Source organism: Microtus oregoni, unplaced genomic scaffold (assembly GCF_018167655.1).
Source record: "Microtus oregoni isolate MIOR12 unplaced genomic scaffold, Mior012 000085F_ref0000168, whole genome shotgun sequence".
NCBI classification, from domain to species: Eukaryota; Metazoa; Chordata; class Mammalia; order Rodentia; family Cricetidae; genus Microtus; species Microtus oregoni.
The window spans coordinates 1,104,200-1,125,352 of NW_024544551.1; the positions used below are offsets into that span (position 1 = coordinate 1,104,200).

Below are 21,153 nucleotides of genomic sequence, written 5' to 3' on the forward strand. Positions count from 1 at the left end.
TCAGTAATTCTAAAACTTCAAAAAACATGAAGTGAAATATTTCAACCTCAGAAAGCAAATAACTATGAACTGCTATACCCAGTGATGTTATGTTTAAAAACTGAGCAAGATACACACAAATTAAAGCACTCTGTGGTAACCAAGTGAGAACAGAAAAAACTTTCCAAAGACTACTATACAGGGAAGAAGAAGGACAGTGTCCTCCACATGTGAATGGTGAAACATGAGTCAGCTGCAAAGGAGAATGAGGCCCGGTCAACTGCAGGAACATGATGAACACTGACAACACCATCCTGGGTAAAACAGACAGACACCATCATACCATCTCATCACACTCCTGTGAAACCTAAAAAAGTTTATTACAGAATTCGAGGTCAAATAATAATTGGCAAAGAGAGGAAGGGAGAGAGGCCAGCAAACAAAGTTAGAGAGAGAAGGAAGGAGTAAGTTCTCATGGTATGTCACACAGCACAGTGCTCCAGTCAACAACAGCCAATCTTCAAAATAGCTGGAAAACAAATCTGAATGTTCTCACCACAAAGAAACAGCTGCTGCTTAAGGAAAGGTTCTTAATACAGAGAAATAATACTTAAGTAATGGGACCCAACACACTAATTTGATCATTAAGCAATGTATAACACCCCAGAGAACCATAGGTATTCCATGTGCAAGTATTATGTCAATTAAAATACAACTGAAAAATTGATCAAGAAAAAATTACTGAAGTAAAAAAGGCAAATGTAAATAGAAAGCTTGAAGTCTCCGCAGGAGAATCTGAAGGGATTTAAAAGTACCCAGAGCAGACAGCTTTACCAAAGCATTCTATCTTATTTCTATGGAGGATCTAATTCTATAGGTAACTAGTCTAGGCTACAGAGAAATATTTATTCATTTTATCCTGTGAAGCTGGAAAACCTTAAAACTCAAACTTGCCAGGGAAAAATATGAAAACCATGTGCATGACAGTTTAATACATTACACAAAATCCAAGCTCCAGCTGAATACAAAATGTTAACAGTCAGGAAAGTTCACTCCCAAAACACAAACACAGTTGAATATTTCAAACCCTATGATTACAACAAATTATATCAAACAGGACTGGAGAGATGGCTCAGAAGGAAAGGGCACTTCCCACCAAGCCTGACAACCTGAGTTAGATTCCCAGGACCCACAAACTTCTGTGTATACACACACACACACACACACACACACACACACACAATGTTAAAAAAAAAGCTTTTAACATGAAAAATGAAGGACGAACCATATGATGATAATAATATCTACCCCAAAAGTACCTTGCAAAAGTTTAATCATTACTTATAAGTAACTATGTATTTAAATAACATTTCCTAACAAAATCATTTATACACATATAGAGATGACACATTTGAAATTTTCTCTATATACAATATATGTACTCACTTATGTAAGTATACATACTTACTTACAACAGAGATTTATATGTGCATACATTCATAAACATAAATCAACTTAAAGTATATTATTAGAGAATATGGCAAATATAAATACATATATAAGTTTGTATATGTAAATATATGTATATATTTACCAAAAGCCTAAAGAGCATGTAATTGTACAATTGTACTTATTCTTTGTTAAAGTATTAGTTTACCTGTTTGGGAAGTCGGAACAAGGAATTCTTATAGAAAATGTCTTTAGCCTGGCTCCATGTACCATCAATGATGATGATTGTGGAAGGATAAACAGGAGAATCTAATATAAATTCTTCCAAATTAGTAGCTTCAGCCCCTGGATATAATATTAATGTACCAGAGTCCCGGCAAACAGTTGAAAGTTCAATATCTCTAAAACAATAATTTTTAAGATATCTTTATTAGGTACAGGGAAAACAAAAATTTAATACACTTAGTGATTGCCTAAGCAAAGCTGCCCTCTCAAGGAATCTGTCCAGTCAAACAGGAGTGCCAGTTCAAAGGTTACCCAAAAGCCTCTGAATCTGGTGCCTGGCATGCTGTCTCCTCAGCCACAGTTCTTCCTGCCAAGTCTTTCCTAGCCAATGACCAGTGACATCGTTTTTAACCCTCCCAAAGAAACGTCTATGTGGGAAAGACCCGCTTCCAACTGCCCGCCAGTCTGCTCACTTACCGCTCTTCACTGAAGCGGCGGCCAATCTTTACTGTGCACTTGTCAGGGGGCAGGCATGCTGCTAGCAGAGGGACCGTGCGCAACACTTTGCTTTCCTTTAAAGAAAAATTAAAAGATGGAGTCATTACTCAGGTAAACACTTTTAAAACTTTCCTGGAACTGAGTGATCAAGTGCTTGCACACAGGTACAGGGAACTCAGTGACAGCAGCAGTGTTGCAGAAAAAAAAAAAAAAACTTTTCTGAGAAACATTTGATTTCTAACTTTATACATTTTTACAAATCTTTTACCTAAGACCAGACTTTAAGAAGCAATAACATTTCTCTAATTTACCAGTATTAGGCATAACATAAGCACACTTTTAAAACTTACTTAGATATATTTATAGGCTAATGGTTAGAATTTCAAATTATAGGGGGAAAATACTTTATAGATATGTATGCAAATGCCATAATAAAATCCACTGTTATGTATAATTAATACATATTAGCAATAAACTAAATAAATTATAAATGCACATAAATTTGTGTTAAACTGAATAATTTATTCTGATAAGCTTTTTATTTCAACAGTAATTACATTTTGAACATATCAGCTTGCAGATGATAGCCTGTATCTCTATACCAAAAAAGTAGCAACATATGCAAAATATAAAACAAAGGACATGTCAAATTTAGAGACTTACTAATGGCCAAATGGGACAGTTTAAGCAACAAATATTAGACTCTAATACAAAATACAAAAGTCTCCACACTGTTACCTGAAAACTAACTAATGAGAGAAAGGGAAGTAGCTTTCTTACACAACTCTAAGTCCCCAGGGAAAACACTGCCCACTCCAGAAAGCTTCCTTCCTCCTCCAATGGAAGTGAGCTGCACTTTCAGGATTCAGACCCAAGCACAAAGCTGACCACCTTCTGTAGTTGATAGTTTGTTTGTGCTATAACAAATAAAGCTTGCCTGAAGATGACAGTGGGAAGTCAGAGGCCAGGCAGTGGTGGCATACACCTTTAATCCTAGCACTTGGGAGACTAGGCAGGTGAATCTCCATGAGTTCAAGGCCACCCTGGACTACTCAAGACTGAATCCGTCTAAAAGAGAAATAGAGCTCACACCTTTGATCCCAGCACTTGGGAGGTGGAGACAGGAGTGATATGGCTGGGTGGAGAGAGGAATATAAGTCAGGAAGGGACAGGAGGACTTGTAGAGACAGGATACCCCGTTCGGTCTGAGGATTTCGTAGAGGTAAGAACTAGTGGCTGGCTGCTCTGCTTCTCTGATATTGCAGCTTTCCACCCCATACTGACTCCAGGTTGTTATTATTAAGACCAAGTAGAAATCGCACTACAACAATCAGTGGTTGTCTTCAGTATCCTAGCTTCCACTGCTAAGAACAAGCTTTCTTGTTACCACAACTCTATTGCTAGTCCTGTGGAGGCAACCAGAGAGCCACTGTGCCTTAGGTCACATAATCCTCTCCACCACATCTCTCTCCTGGAACCCATCCAAATGCTTTTCAGTCTCATTTTTATGGGAGAACCATGAAACTGTCAAATCTGTTTATACAAAGTAGTGTGCTAAAGTTACACACAAGCAGCCTGGTGAACAAGAGAAAGGCCAGAAAGTCCCTTTGCTGATAGGGAAGATCAATCTGGATGTACCTGTCTAGTCATAAAACACATCCATAGTGGGCACAGTCTTAAACTGGTCATCTAAAGTGGGGACTGTCGTTTTGAAAAAACTGCAAGAGATTTCAAAATACAAAAATTAGCACGAATCAATTTTTTAAAGCTGTATTTTGAAGGACATCTCATACCATCGGACAACATAATAATGGAAAAGTACCATATCTGCATCATAATGTGGAAACAATAATAACCAAAATTCAGGTTTTAATCCTGTATGACCATAACAATTTGTTTTCTATAAATGTAAGTTGTACAGTCTTATAATTTTAACTGCTGTAGTAATTCAGTGACATAGTTGCCAGAATCCTAAGAGCCTGCTGTCAAGTCTGGGAGAGGAGCTGTCAACAAATAATTTGCAACAAAGAAACAGTATTCATCATTCACAAAACAGAAAAGGCTAATTTATTTTACATCTCCCTTGTGTCTTTGCATAAGCTATACAAGATTTTCTTTTAAAGAGGTAAAAGAGTTCTCACTTGGGTTACCACTAAATCTGTTTACATCATGCACTGAGTAGTTTTGTATTAACTAATTTATAATTGCCTGTAGTTTCCTTACATCTCCTCGTCACAAATCAAAACTAACAAACATACATACACACTGGCACATATCTAATCCTAAACAGAGTAGAACAATGTTAGCTAAAAAGCCTTACAGATGGTACAGTACAAACTAAAAGCGTTTGTGCTAGCCACCTAAAAGAAAGAAAATTTTACTTGCATATCCATCTTCTAAGAGTAAAATGCCAAAATAAGTATTTACTCTAGCAAGAAAAGCCATCAGGGAGCCAAGATGCTGAGGAGAGTTTCAAAAGCAGTCATTTTTCTCAGCTCTTTATTCACAAAATTGCATCTTTTCATCTTACAAATCTGCTAGAGTTCTAAATCTCTACCTCACAGCAGCAGGATTGTGAAACACTGTCTCAAGCATTGACTCTCTACTATCATCTAATAGGTAAAGCAAATACTTATCAGCAATAGTGGTGTTTCTGAGACACTCACAACCATGAGGAATGAGCATGTTTACATGCGTGTGCTCTCTGCTGCACTCAGACTCCACCTGAAGACAAACCACTTACGAACTTTAACTCACCTCTGCTGGATGCTGAATTATGTACAGATGGGTGGAGATCTGGAGTGGGTACACTGGTAGATATGGACACAAGCATACTTTCTGGGGCCGGCTAAAGAGCAAAAAAAGCAAAGAGAAGCTTTAAAATGTGATATAACATCATCCAAATACACCAACATCATACCATGTTTATATCTAAAGAGGTCTGGAAGCTAAGCTACGTACTTTCAAAATGAAACACTATTAATTCATTTAATGAGACGTTTTAGACATGAAAACTATGAACGAGATTTAAGTAAATTTTCCCCAACCATAGAAACTCTGGACTTTGCAGTGCACTAAAGTTCAGTGTTGTAGCACCTGTTTAGTGCTTACAAGGCATGAGTTTGGTTCACCTCAAGACAAATAGGTAAATATTAAAGAACTTTAATAAATATTAGTTGTCTCTAGTGGAAAAATAGTCTCTAGGTCACCAGGACATTTTCATTCATGGAGCAATACTTTCATTTACCATAAAAACCAGAAGTCTAGCCAGGCAGTGATGGCACACGCCTTTAATCCCAGCACTTGGGAGTCAGAGGCAAGAGGATCTCTGTGAGTTCGAGGCCAGCCTGGTCTACAAAAGCTAGTTCCAGGACAGCTAGGGCTGTTACAGAAAAACCCTATCTAGAAACCACCTAAAAAGAGAAGGAAGGGAAAAAAACAAAAAACAAAAAAGAACAAGTGCTATTAACTGCTGAACTATCTCTCCAGTCCCAACCACAGCAACCAAAACAGAAAAGGCACTATCAAAGGTATCTCAATTCCAGACCTCAAACTATATTACAAAGCCACAGTAACATGATCAACACTGTAGTGGCAGAAAAAAAAACACACTGACCAAAAGAACAGAATATAGAACCCATAAATAAATCCACATGTCACTAGATACCCAGTCTTTGACAAAGGAGTCAGAAATATACACCGGGGAAAAAGGCAGCACTTGTGCTATTAAAGCAGAACACTGACATTTTAAAGAATGGAAGCAAATTTGTTTCTCTGTCCCCATACAAAACAATTCAGAATACATCAAAGACCCTCACTAAATCTGAGAATGAAAGTACTAGGTCAAAATATAAGCAGAAGAAGGGCCCTCTGTAAAGGACTCAAATAGAACAGGAAATGACCCAAGAACTGACAGGTGACCACTGGGATTGCACGAAATTAAAAAGCTTCTCAACAGCAAAGGAAATGATGAGCAGAGTGAAGATTGAGACTACAGAATGAATTTTTGAGAACTAAATATGTCTCTGGGAATTATTATTTACAATCCATAAAAAATAAAAAACCAAATCATCCAATAAGCAAAAGATCAAAATGAGGTGAATAAATAATTTTCAAAGAAGAAATACAAAAGATCAATAAACACTTGAAGTGTGTTTGTGGCTATACTGACATGTGACACCTGCCATGTTCCAGCAGTAACAAGTGAAAACCCATCAGTATACTTACAGGACTGATCACTGGCGATCCTTCCTCTATTTAAGTGTGATGGAGCACAGGGTAAGAAACACGTATGCTAAACTACAGAGTGTGGGTAAATTGGCTGAAATAGTTATTACAGAAACAAACTCTTTCTACAAATACTAAAGACATATCTAAATCCCAGCTTCTCAAACTACAGTTCACAAACCAATATGAGGTCAAATATCTCAACAAGTGAGTCACAAAAGATCTGACAGCGGCAAGGGTTCCTGATGGTACAATGACCAAAAAGCAACAAAATCAAACATGTAACAGGTCTGAGGTGTGTCTGGTAGCACCTACCATATAGCATTGTACATGTTTCCCCTGCAGCCTTGATTCTAACACATAATATGCATACTTTGCATGCACACGCTATTACACCATGCAGCACCATCAAACCTTTGCTTCTTAATACACACTAGCTCAATCTCAGACTACTATGTTAGGAAATGCAGTGCTTTTACTGCACATGTGATGTTTCTTGTTCTTATAGAAACTTAATGATTTAATTACTGAAAACAAAAATACTTTATCATCATCCTCAGCACTGAGAGTACTAAATTAATACTGTATTATAAGGTTTGATTTTTGTAAAAAGTGGTGTCCAAATTGCTGTTTGTCTCATATAAGATAACTAAATAAATTTCAGCATACAATATGGTGTCACATGCCTTTAATTCTAACACTGGGAAATGAAAGCAGGAAAATCAGGAGTTCAAGGTCAACCTCAGCTATATAGAAAGTTAAAGTCTGAGACTAGCCTGGGGCACAAGAGACCATGTCTCAATTTTTTTTTTTTAAAAAAAAAATTCTTTTCTGGAGATTAGGACAGAATTTCCAACTATTTCTGAAATAGCCCCAAACATACTTTTGCTGTTTTGTACTATATAGTCATGCATATTTCACACCGATATTTACAAAAATTAAAAGTATCTATCCACTCTGAAAATTGCTGAAGATGTTGCATATTCTTCAGGATCAAATATTCTGCTAAGATTAATTCTGTATGCAAAAACAAACATTTATATCTCATTAGTATATAAATTTTCTTTCAATTTTAAGAAATGATAAATTTGTATTTATTCCAAAGAATTGTTTTAAAATAAAGTTCTTGATGATTTGCTATCAGTAAATATTTGATTTGTATAGTTATATGCACAAAGTACATAAAATTTTATTAAGTAAAAAAGATAAGTAACAGGAGGGTTTTTAAAAAAGTAAAAAAGATAAGTAACAGGAGGGTTTTTAAAAATTTATTTTTATTTTATGTGCTTTTGACTATATGTATGTATATATATCATGTGTGTAAGAAACCAGAAGAGGCCATTGGATTCCCTGGAGCTTGAATTACAAAGGTTACTATCTATCATGTGGGTTCTTGGGTCCCTAGCAAGAGTAGCAGGTATTCTTAACCACCCAAGCTATCTCCTCAACCCCAACAATGGGAAAGGGCTTAAAGAAGCTTTGGTCTACTAGGCCCTCTGCATGTGTTTGACAGCAGTGTAGCTTGGACTCTTTGTAAGACTCCTTGCAGTGAGGTCAAGACCTGACCCTGGCGCTTAGCTGGCTTTTGGGAACCTGCTCCCCATGCTGGATTACCTTGCCCAGCCTTGATGCAAGGGGAAGAACTTGGTCCTGCCTCAACTTCATGTGCTATTCTTTGTTCAGGCCCATGGGAGGCCTGCCCCTTTCTGAATGGAGATGGAGGAGTGAGGAGTGAGGAGTGAGGGTGGAAGAGGAGGGGGAGTAGATGGAAAGTGGGTAGGGGTGTTAGGAGACGAGGATGGAGGGGAAATTGTGGTTGGTATGTACAATAAATGAAAAATGTTATTTAATTAAAATAAAATGAAAGAAAGGGAGGGAAGGGAAGGGAAAGGAGAGGGAGAAAGAGAGAAAGAGAGAAGGGAGGGAGAGAGAGAGGGAAGGAAGGAGGGAGAAATCAAGACAAGGAAGGAGGGAAGAAAGGAAGAAGGGAGAGCGAGCGAGCGAGCGAGCTCTGGTCTAGATGGTACCTTGCTCATGGATTAAAACACATGATCCTGGACTGGAGAATGGACTCAGTGGTTAAGAGCACTTTTTACTCTTGCAGAGGACCCAAGTTCAATTCCTAGTACCCACATGGTAACTCACAACCATCCATAACTACAGTACTAGGGGATCTGATGCCCTCTTCCAGGCATGCAAGTGGTACACAGATATACATGGAGGTTAAACAGTCAAATATATAAAATAATAAAATACATAAAACTTTTTGTTTTGGTTTTGGTTTTCGTTGTTGATATTTTGGATTTTTTGGTTTTTTTAGACAGGGTTTCTCTGTAATGGTTTTGGCTGTCCTGGAACTCACTTTGTACACCAGGCTGAACTAGAACTCACAGAGATCCATCTGCCCTCTCTGTCTTCCAACTGCTGGGATTAAAGGTATACACCACCACTGCCCAGCAAAATACATAAATCTTTTTTAATTATTTCTGTTTATCTTATTTGGTGTTTTGCCTGTATATAATATGTCTATGTGAGGGTATCAGATCTTGGAATTATCTGCCATGTGGGTATTGGGAATTGAACCCGGGTTTTCTGGAAGAGCAGTTCTTAATTGCTGAGCCCAAAATGCATAAATCTTAGAACATACACATACACGATCCCAGTCTCTTTCCTTCAATGAATCTTAAGTAGATTAACAATCCAAGAAAAACCAATGCACCCATTTTCCTTTGAGATGATCTGATATGACTGTCTTGTCCAAGGAGGAAAGTCCTGTCATGGACAGAAACAGATTTACAGGGTGACAAGTACTTTCATGCTCACTAGTATAAAGCACAGAAAAAAGCAGAGACATCAATGAACCTGAGTACACCAGCAAATATAGGTCAACGACTGCTATAATAAAGAACTTTTTGTAAAAGAAGAACTAGGGCAACATTCAAATTCTAAAGAAGATTATAATTTTTCACATGAAATTTATCAAAAATATAAACTAAGATGATCAAAGAAAAAAATCAAATAAAAATTTGTTTCTCTAGCATAACATCAGACAATTTAATCATATTCTAATAAGTAAGGCAGAATTCATTTTGGAAATCTTTAATAAACATAGACAAATTTTAGCCAAAGAACAGCTATGGTTCTACAAACATTAGCTTTAATATTTTGTAGATAAAAGTCCTGATATTATAGCACCCTGTGCTATCACAGGGTGAACATTCATTTCAAACCTTTAGTAGATAAATCACCAATTACACTACATTTTTATAATTATTATTTATCAGCTGTGTTGTGCAGCATTTATTATTAGGTTTGATTTCAATTCTTATGGGCATTTTTACAAACCTTGGCATCACTAAAATTCCTTACTGGCATTATGAGATCAACTTACTCAAGCTACCTTTTATAAACACTCCCTCAAAGAACTCAGTGAAAATGTTACATGAGATTAATTTTATAAAAAAATAAACCGAAGCAAAATATTGTAGCTTTTTTAAATTTTATCTTTGAAAATTTGAATATTAAATACAGCTACGTACAAAAAATTAAGTTTCCTTCCTATGGAGGAACCATTAAGAACATTTACCAAGTACACTCTAAAAGTCTATTAATAAAATTGGTTCTCAGGAACTGGTTAGGTTCCTGGTCACTTTAAGTCATCAATCTGCATACCACTCAGTATGTTGTTTTAAGGGTGGGTCTAACCAGAGAAATGTTTATGCTCTAAAACGCTCCCTATTTGCAACTATTTCTTCCTCACAGGGCTGAACTCATGCATTAATTATAGTCTTTTACATTTCTTTAAAGTCTTACTTGCATTTCTGAGCTTTTAGATAATTGAGACTGTGATCTGGCTACAAGACCTGGGGGCCAGGAATGTGGGGTTTGAATGAGATACTCTGAGTAAGCCCTGGACATTTGAGTACCTGGCCCCCAGTTTATAGCTTTTCAGAGGATTAGGAGGTATGGTCTTGCTGGAGGAAGTATGTCATTGGGGACAGAGTTTGAGTATGCTTTCTACTTCCTGTTAGGTGTTTGCATCATCATCACCTAGGAGGCACATTAAACTAGATGGCTGAGCCTGCCCATCACCTCACTGAGTTTCTGACAGGAAAACGCTGGGAATCTGTACTTCTGACAAGTTTGTGGGGGACACTGGTGCTGCAGGTGGGCATGGAGAACAGAGGGTGGTCTCAGATGCACTTCCCTATAAGCATCCACCCTGTAGAATTTTCTTTCCCACTGAATGACTTGAATTCACTCCTATCTAAATGCTGCCTACTTATTCATTCCTGCATCTGAAGACTGTCAAAGCCTTTTGAATTTTTAAAGGAACAGTTACCAAAGAACAACAAAACAGTGAAGGAACAAGTCAGTTAAACCATTTTCTCTTCATGAAAATATGACCTTTCCTAGCCAACCAGTTCAGTTGCCCTGACAACTCTATCACTAGGCAACCCGCATATGATTAAAACATCCCACAACTAATACAATGTATATTGCCTAGAAAACTAGGGGCTCTAGGAATCAAACTCAAGTTCTCATGCATGTATGATAAGTACTTTAACAACTGAGTCATCTCTCCAGTCCCAAACCACAGTTCTTTAAAACATCTTATCATTTCAATTGACCAACTCTATATTTAGTGAGTTACTTTACAACGAGAATTTGAGTCTGTTACCTTAAATACTTTCTCTCTGCAGCAATGCAGTAATGATGACTAACTGTTCAGCCATTAAACTATCTCTTAATAAAATAGTAAATGCAGAGTAATTGTCTGTACTCTTAACTCTTTGAAAAAGAAAGAATAAAAAGCTATATATATAAACTTAAACCTGAAGATTATTTTATATTTTGGATAGATAATATATTAAACAAAACCTCAAAGCTGCATATATTAAGTAATTCGATCAATTCCTATTTTAATATACATTACACGTATACATTAAATGTTAGATGTGTATCTAACTATAATATAATGAGCAAAGAACTGGATTTTTCCATTCACTACCTTTATAATGCATTGTAAATACATTATTGTTTTTCCACTCAATGGGGTTTATCTTCTTTAAAAATCTACATAACCCAATAAGTTTTAATTATATTCTTAAAACATGAATGGAAACAAGGAATTTTCCTAAGGGAACTGAGTACAAGAAGCTTTTCCTTTGTTTCTCTCTAGAGATGTAGGAACAAATATGTGGTCCACCTATCAGACACAAACTGACAGACTTCCTTGGCAAGTGAGGCCCAGGGTAACCTGTCACTCTGAGCACACGCCCTCTGACAGCATGTGGGCTAATGCAGTTACGTGTGGCATGGATCTGAGATGCTAGAGCCTACAAAAACATCTTTCAAAGCCTAATTAAGTCCCTTACAGAATAGTCACTGAAAGCTTTTTCCTATTACAGTAATGATTTTAATTAAGATAATCTCACATGAGAAAAAGTAAACTTTAAAAATGTATGAATAGATTTAGAATAATTACTGTTTGTAGCAAGGAAGTCGCCTGTTTGTTCCTGGCTGCTTAACCCCAAAATAATCACACAGAAACTGTATTAATTAAATCACTGCTTGGCCCATTAGCTCTAGCTTCTTATTGGCTCACTCTTACATATTAATTTAACCCATTTCTATTAATCTGTGTATCACCACGTGGGAGTCACTTACTGGGTAAAGTTCCATCCAGCTCTGGCAGGGCTAATGGCTTCTCTCTGACTCCGCCCTTCTTTCTCTTAGCATACAGCCTAGCTTTCCCTGCCTAGTTCTGTTCTTCCCTGTCATAGGCTCAAAGCAGTTCTTTATTCATTAACCAATAAAAGCAACAGACAGAAGGACCTCCCACACCAACTGTTTTAAAGGATTTTTACTCACTAACTAAAGAAATACACATGTAAACCTGCCCCCCAAAATAGTTTAAATCAAATTTTCCAAAACACAATTTTTTTAATATTCTCAAAAGTGGAAGAAAATTAGGAACTCCACAGCTCTTTACCATATTAATTGTCTACAACACAGCACACACAAAAATGGCAACAACTTTCTCATTTTAAAGCAGGCTTTAGAAGACTAAATCCCACAGTGCCCTCTGCTGTCTTTTTTTAAAGATGTATTCACTTTTATTCATGTGTGTGTACATGCTTGCAATATCAGCTCACACGTGGAAACAAAGCAGGGAGACGAAGAGACATTGGGAATAGTAGAGTCCACCCCCAGTGATGACCTCCTCTAACAAGGCCACACCTCCCAATCCTTCCAAACTGTTCTACCAACTGGGGACCAGTTATTTAAACACATGAACCTATGGGAGCCATTTTCATTGAAACTACCATAGCAACTATACAAAGGCCCTACCACACTGAAATAACAAAAAGAGAAACTAAAAAGGACTGAGAACCTTATCATCCATATCCAGCTAACTATGATTTACTTTCTGTTCTTTTAAGAAAAACAGATAGATGGATGATAGACAGACAGTAGATGGGGGGATGGATGGATGGATGAAAGGAAGAAACAGTCTGAGGGATGTATGTGAGTAAAAGAGAGCTCTCACCTAGTAAGCATCTATAATACCCCGGTTTTGATGCCTAAGACAGGAGAAACAAAAAAGATGGCAAGTAGTTGTCTTAGTAGTAAATTAATCAGTGTTTCCTCTGAAAACGCTTCTTCTATACTTCCATATTTTTTAATATTACTTATACATGTTTTCCTCCATATTAATTTTCTAAAGAAAACAATTTTAATCACTTTATATGCCACCAAGTGTTCATTATTAATCAGATACTGGACACTGAATAACTAATGACTGAAAAAAAAATTTAAAACTACATGCTCCCTCCACCTCCCCATCCCATTCCCAAAAAAGACTGTTCTTTATTTTCTTCTAGTGTTGAGAATCAAACCCAGGCCCTGTGCATGCTAAAAGTGGTGCCCCTAGGTAATATCTCCAGCCCATATATGAGAGGATGCAAGCTTCTGTGTGACCATACAGCAGAAGCCCATGTTCTCTCCTTCAGGCCAATTAAAGGGAGAAACACCCATCCCCACCAACAAGTAGTCAAAGGTTAAAAGTAAAAAGCTATTTTCACAAGACCTATATAGAGTGAGAGAATCATGTTACTAGAAAACACTTTCATTTGCTGATTCTTTCATCTTTTCTTTTCAAAAACTCTATATTTTAAAGTGAGTTTTTATTTTCCTAATTTTATTTATATGCCTATTTCCTCAAAAAATATAAATGGAATTGAGAACTTTTTTGGAAGTAAAAAAAAAGTATACTGTTAATTTATTGCATGAGAACCCAACATTATAAATAACCTATGGATTTGATGTTATCTTACCCAAAAGTGTTTTTGTTTAAGTAGTTTTGAGCAACTTAACATTCATATTAAGCAAAGACCCACTGAGAGCTCCAGGGTGACACCTCCAGAAGGGGTAATTTAGTTACAGTGATCTGCAGAGTAACACAAATTCATAAGGCCTCTGGATTTGGGGAGGGAGGGATATCCTAACAATAAAGAGGCTGGATAACAAGCAAAGCACTAATTCATAGATGATAATAAGAGTGAGATTTCCTAAAGAAAAAGGAAGGGTAGGAAGTAAAAGAAGAGCGGGGGAAGGGGGGGCAGAGGGAGAAGGTAACATCTGCCACACACTTGTGACATTACAGGAGCGATGCGAACATTCCTCCTGTGCAAGGCAGTAGCGCCACTAGTGCACAGGGAGAAACTGCAGGCTCACATGAGTTAATAGCGTCCTCAAGAACACACTGCAGGAGCCGCAACAGCTCTCACTTCAAAACAGATGCCTTTAGTTAGGGCACCGCACTGAGTCCATATGCCTGACGCTCATGAAGTTTTACGTGCAGCTTTATGTAAGCTGTTTTAGGCTCTACATGGATACCACTAAAACAGCTGGAAAAAAAAACCTTAGACATTGCAAGAGAGCTAGAAGAAAAAGGTCAATGCCCAAGTATCCATAAATAAAATGGCTAAAAGTAACAGAGGATATGAGGTTGACTATCAGAATAGGTAAGAGGAAGCAAACAGTACAGTACAGCAAACAGGAGGAAAGGAAATAGTTCAAGGGCTGAGGAGAAAGCTCAGTGTATAAAAGCACTTGCTGTGCAGAAACCAAGACTTGAGTTTAGAATCTCAGAGCCCACATAAAGCCAGGCACAGTGCCACACATCTATAAAATCCCAGTGCTCCTAAGGGGAGAGGGGAGGAGGACAGGGGAGGTCAGGTAGCCTTGACTACACAGCACCAAACAATGAGAGCCTGTCTCAAAACAGCAGGTGAGGACCTGCACCCAAGGCTGTCCTCTGATCTCTGACACATGCACCATGGCACATGCATACCCACACTCAAACATGCACATGCGCATGCGCACACACACACACACACACACACACATTTATTTGCATAGATGCAAATAAAGAATGAATAGAGAAGGAAAGGGGGAGTTAGTTCAAATTTGGAAAAAACAAAAAGGATAGAAACTGCCTTCATGACAATTAAGTACAACCCTGAGATAGAGGATTTCATACAGCAGGGAGAAGGCAAGAGATTCTCAAAGGGGAAAAAAAATTAGCAGAACAAAGGTAAAGAGTCAAACATAAAGATAACTGTTTAGGAGGAGCAGTTCCAGATAACAAGGTGGGGATGGATACATACGAAGTGGCAGAGAAAGACGCAAATCAACAGACTGGGGATTAAGCTGCAGGCCTTTGGGCAGTAAATTCAGGAGTTTGAACCCTTTGCCTTTACCTAAAATACAAGCACAGATCTCCAGGAAAATAATAAAATGAGCAGGCCCGGATATTGAGTTGGTCTGATGATGAAATGCAAGCTGGGAACCATGAGTACAGAACTGTAAAAATTCATGACAGTACATCAGTGAGAAAAAACAGGTAACAGAGTAGCGTAAGCCGCTCGTTTCTTGTGGAGCTTGAAGTAGTGAGTCCCTCCACTGCTCTGTGCTCCTCAAGCTCATCATCCATGCTACAGTACAATCCGCCTCACGTGTTTCTCCTCTAGAGCGCCTGATGACAACAGCCACGTTCCATTCATCTTCACACTGCCAGCGTCCAGCTTGGTGAAAGGTGCCAAACACACACTCGTGCAGATCACAACATCTGAGTGTGTTTACTTAGCGATTTGATGGAAGAATGAGCTGAGGTCTAATCCCTACTCCACAAGAGGCTAGGGCTTAGAACTGTACTACTGAACTCAGTCATGCTCTTCCTTAAGAAAAACCACTGATTCACATCTACCTAGATTCTAAGACGTGCACTAAACTAATTTCTTAGAAACTGAGTCACTAAGTGGCACTGGGTCCAATACTCAGAGAGGACTTCTCTGCCTTCTGTTTATTCTCCAGCTGGTTAGCTATCCCTGGAGACGAGCTTGGTGCTATCCTTTTGATCCTCCGATGGTAACAATTGAGTTAGACACGGGGTAAAGTTCTTTCTTAGTCTAAGTCACATGCTCTGGACCAAATTCCAAGAATGTTCTGCCCAAGGAATTCACCAAAGAATATGACAACACAGGAGCTTCCTGGCCACCTTTGATAGTATTCTACCCCCTTGGTGGCCAGTAAGTCTAACAGAAGAGGTGGGGGTTCTAAGTTAAAGGCAAAGTATCTTACTGTATTATTTGTGGTGCTGTGAGCATCCCAAATGTTCACAGCAGTCTCCCTCTTCCCCTAGACTCACAAGAACAAAGTGGGTGATCAGTGGGTATGTTACAGAGGAGGAACATAGAGCTTGGGGAATCAATGGTTTTAAGTGGTATACAGAATGTTGAAACAAAGATCTCATCTCTCATGGTTGCTTACTATAATATTTGGTGGTTTGAAGGAAAATAGCCCCCAAAGAAAGTGGCACTAATAGGAGGTGTGGCCTTGTTAGAGGAAGTGCATCACTGAGGGTAGGCTTAGAGATTTTGAGATCTCTTTTGCTCAAGCTTCCCTCAGTGTTGACTGTCAGCTGACTTCCTGCTGTCTCCAGGATGTAGCACACACAGCTCCAGCACATCTGCCTGAATTCCACCATGCTCCCCATCATGACCACCCTGGACTGAACCTCTAAAACTATAAGCAAGCCATCCCAATTAAACGTTTTCTTTATGAGTTGTCACTGTCATGGTGTCTCTTCACAGCAGTAGGAAACCAAACTAAGACAAAGTATCACTCCTTAAAAAAGGTAAAAATGTTGGTGTTCTTAAAATCTTACCAGAGTACCAGGGAGATACAAACAGTAGACTACTGGGTTGAACAGTGTCCCTTTAAAGGACATGGAAAAGTCCTAACCCCCTAATACCTGTGAATGTGACTGCATTTGAATATCAGAACTTTGCAAATCTAATTAAGAATCTTAGAATGAGATCAGTTTAGGATGGCCTAGAACAGCTGCTATAAGGAAAGGCCGAACTGGTGAAAGAAGAGAGACCACTATACAAGAACCACTAACATCCAGAAGACAGAAACAAGGAACAGGTCTCCCCAAGATCCCAGACAGACCCAGCACCAGTGACAACTGAAGCTCCAACTCTCGATTCCCAAAGTATGAAAACAAATCTCTGTTGTTTACAGTTTCCAAGTTGTTGTGGTTTGCAACGGTAGCCCTGGGAACCGTGATTCCTGGGACAGGTGTGTCCTAAGACTTCATTCTTCACTTGTATTGAGCTTTACACACACACCGGCATTTCCTTTGCCCAAACTCACAATGACGTCAACCGCAGACTGAAGAAGTCACTAGGATTCCTGCCAAGAAAACTACCTTAACCGTATCAAAATTCCATGATGCCACCTAAATTCCCAGACATACAGCAGGATCTGGCAAACTTACAAGAGCAATTACAAGCTTAAGGGGGGGAAACGTAGGTGTGGGAAGAGGAGGGCACTTGCCTAGCACGCATGAGGCCCTGAGTTTAATCTTTAGAATTGAAGTCTACTTGGCAGGGAAGCCAACAAGATGGGCTGGACAGATGGCTCAGTACTGAAGAGCACCGGCTGCTCTTCCAGAGGACTAGATTCCATGTCCAGATTTTACCTAGTAAGCTCAGTGTGTGTCACTCCAGTTCCAGGGACCTGATGCACTCTTCTGGCCTCCACAGGCACCAGGCACAGATGCTGTACATACATACATACATGCAGGCAAAACAGACATACATATAAAATAGTGAAGTCCTTTTTAAGTCAGTGGACAGTCATTCAGCAGGTATGAATAAGTAATGGTTGCCATGGAACATTACGAGGTATTTCCATATGTTCCATTGTAAGATCCGGCAATGTGGAGCCTTTTCCATTAAGTATATACCTCCTTTGTATTGAGGGAGAGACATAATTAAGAAACACTAAATATGGAAACCAAGAGAATCTCACAGAAGTGCCCACAGAGGGGCAGTGGTGATGCATGCCTTTAATTCCAGCACTTGGAAGGCAGAAGCAGGCAGATCTATGTGAGTTCACAGCCAGCCTGATCGATAATAACTAAATAAAGTAAAAAAAAGTAAGAAGAAAAAGAAGAGGGCCCCGTTATGATCATGTTCAACTAGCGTCACATATATTCCACATACTGGTCACTGGGGAGAATGCTGTTACAGTTTGAGGGTGAATGTGTAAAGGTTTAGTTGCCAGCTGATCTGGGGAAGGATTCCAGAGGCTCTTTCCACACAGCAGATGAATCCTGAGGTGTTGCCGTCCAGAAGACGTCCCGCAGGACAGACCAGAGACTGGTGAGCAGGGATGGTGATGACCCTGACCCTGAGCAGGCCTAAATGACTTTCTTTATAGAGTAACTAAAATAGAAAAGAAATAGCTAAAAGAAAAATAGGAAGAAAGCAAATGTTTTTAACTGTACAGTATTATTTTAAGCTGCTACTTCAAAAGAGTAAAAGTTTTTATGAGTAAGTTTAATTTCCAAGTTTGTATCTGAAACTATCAATTCTAATAATCTTTATAGTGTTTTAATAAATACGTGTTGGGGAATATTATTTTAAGGTGTGTGACTTTTGTTTATGTTGCATTTGTTTAACTCTGTGAAGCTTTAATTCTTTGCCTGTCTAAAACACCTCGTGGTTCTAATAAAGAGCTGAATGGCCAATAGCGAGGGAGGAGCAAGGTTAGGTGTGGCTGGCAGACAAGAGAGTATAAATAGAAGGAGAACCAAGGACCAGGACAGAGCAAGATAGAACAAGGGGAGAAGAATGCCAGGGGCACCCACCCAGCCATGGAGTCAGAGTGAAAGTAAGATATACAGAGGAAAGAAAAGGAAAAAGCCCAGAGGCAAAAGGTAGTTGGGATAATTTAAGAAAAGCTAGCAAGAAACAAACCAAGCTAAGGACGGCCAATTGTAAGAAAGAATTAGGACTCCGTGTGTGATTTATTTGGGAGCTGGGTGGTAGGTACTCCAAAAAAAGCCAAGAGAAAAAAATCGCAAAACAGATACATATAAACTAAATATGAATAATATAAACTAAAATTTATAAATAAAGGTAACAATGGGGCTGGAAAGATGGCTCATCAGGTAACGAAACCTGTGACTCTTCCAGAGGACCTGGGTTCAATTCCCAGCACTCACATGGCAGCTAACAGCTGTAACTGCTGCCCTCTTCTGGCCTCCTCGGGCACCAGGCGGCAGGCACAGTCATGTGGGGCACAGGACTGCAGTCAAGCAGAACATCCACACGCATTTAATTAATTTTCAAGCAGCCCTTAGGCCAGTGAGATGGTTCAGCAGGTAAAGATGCTTGCCTCCAAGTCTGATCATTTGAGTTTGATCCCCAGAACCTGCTGGGTAGAAGGAGACAGCTGACTCCTTGTCCTCTGCCCCCCACCAGTATTCAGCATGGACATGCACCTGCACACACAGTTCTTTTGATATAGGCATCCATCCTATTATGAAACTCAAATGTGATATGCTAGGGACACACTGCTCTGCAGTTGTTATCCTTTCAAAAAATGTATAACCTTACACTAACCATAAAAAATCACAAATCAAGCCCAAATTAAACAACATTTCACAGAGTAACTGACCAGTAGGTGCCCTTCAAAAGCACCAAAATCATGAAAAACAAGAGAAGCCTGAAGAACCTCACAGCTTAGAGAGACCGATAATGATAACATATGGTGCAGAAGAAAGGATTTTAAAGGTTTCAGTCATTGGGGAAATATGGTATGCTGACGCAAACATTATAGAATGCTTACAAACATTAGAGCACAATGTAAGATCCCATATATATGTTGAATTTGTTTTCTTGTCAGAGTCAAGAAAAAAGTAAAATTACTTGAGTCCTGAAAAGGGATACACGGAAAACTAGAGACAATATGGTGGTTAGTGTTTTGTTAACTAAAGACACCATCCAAGATCATTTGAGAAAAATAATTTCAATTAGAAAAATACCTCTTAAGCCAGCGATGTTGGCCTACAGCACTCAGGAGGCAGAGGCAGGTGGAGCTCTGCGAGTGTGAGGTCAGTCCTGTATACAGAGTGAGTTTCAGGACAGTCAGGGCTACACAGAGAAACCCCATTTTGAACCCCCCCCCCAAAAAAAACACCAAACAAAGCCTCCATTAGACTGGCCTGTAGGCAAGTCTGTAGCGTTTTCTTGATTGAAGGTTAATGTGGAAGGAGCCAACCTACTACAGGCGGTGCTACAGCTGGGGAGAGGACCCTGAGATGTTTAAGAGAGCAGAAGCTGAGTAAGCTGTGAGGAACAAGCCAGTAAGCAGCACTCCTCGACGGACTCTCTATCAGCTCCTGCCTCTAGCTAGGGTCCTGCCCTGACTTACCAGTGACAGACATTACCAGGAAGTATAAGCTGAAATGAGACCCACCCCACCCTACTCAAGCTGCTTTAGTCATGGTGTTTTATCACGGCAATAGAAACCTAAGACACAGAATTTATATTAGGATGATGAAAGGCTTTGGGCCCACATAGTGCTGATGACTATGTAACACTACAAATATAATGCAATAGAATGTGTCTTAGTTACTGTTCTGTTGCTGTGAAGAGACACCATGACCAAGGCAGCGTATAAAAAAAAATTAACTGGGGGCTTGTTTATTGTTCTGAGGGTTAGATCATCACAGTATGGAGCAAGGCAGTAGGCAGGCAGGCATGGCACCAGAGCAGTAGCTGAGGGCCACAAGTAGCAGGCAGAGAGAAAAAAGACTGGGCCTGGAGTGAATTTTTGAAACCCTAAAGCCCATGCCCAGTGACAACACCTCCTCTAACAAGGCCACAGCTCCTAGACCTAAACAGTCCACCAACTGGGAACCACACAATAATATACAGGAGACTATGGGGACCATTCTCATTCAAACCACCACAGAATGTAAACTTATAGCACAGTTGAAATAATGAATATATTCTTAAGCATGCTATCCCAACTCAAAAACAAAGATAAGTCTGGCAAGAAACTTATCCATATAAACAAACCAGATCTGTTTCTACTGAGCTGATTTTTCTAATCCTTTTTGCAAGGCCAGTGGGCTTATTGCATACCTATTCTTTTTATTTTGTTTGTGGGAATAACTTTTTCCGAAAATATCTCTTGCGTTCAGAACTAACTCAACAAGATCTTGCAACCAAATTAATAATACGCCCTGAGACCATTCAAAATTATACACTTAATCCATTTCACTATTATATACTCACTCTGTTTAACTTGCCTTTCAGAAAACAGTATAGTCCAACCTAATCCTCCCTTGGACTTCACATGAAATCAGCTTCTATGACATAAGCTAAATTCTAATATTTAATCTTAAAC

At 39.0% G+C, this 21,153-nt stretch overlaps 1 protein-coding gene across 1 annotated transcript in view; it reads right to left on the reverse strand.

The window, feature by feature from the left end:
• LOC121441953 (tRNA-uridine aminocarboxypropyltransferase 2-like) overlaps window positions 1-21,153 on the reverse strand; it is a 45,134-nt gene that overhangs the window by 18,566 nt on the left and 5,415 nt on the right. The window contains exons 2-4 of the mRNA XM_041643374.1: window positions 4,909-4,999; window positions 2,131-2,225; window positions 1,637-1,829 (exon numbers count right to left, since the gene is read on the reverse strand). Of these exons, the coding sequence (XP_041499308.1) occupies window positions 1,637-1,829; window positions 2,131-2,225; window positions 4,909-4,999 (379 nt within the window). The remainder of the gene's footprint in view (window positions 1-1,636; window positions 1,830-2,130; window positions 2,226-4,908; window positions 5,000-21,153) is intronic.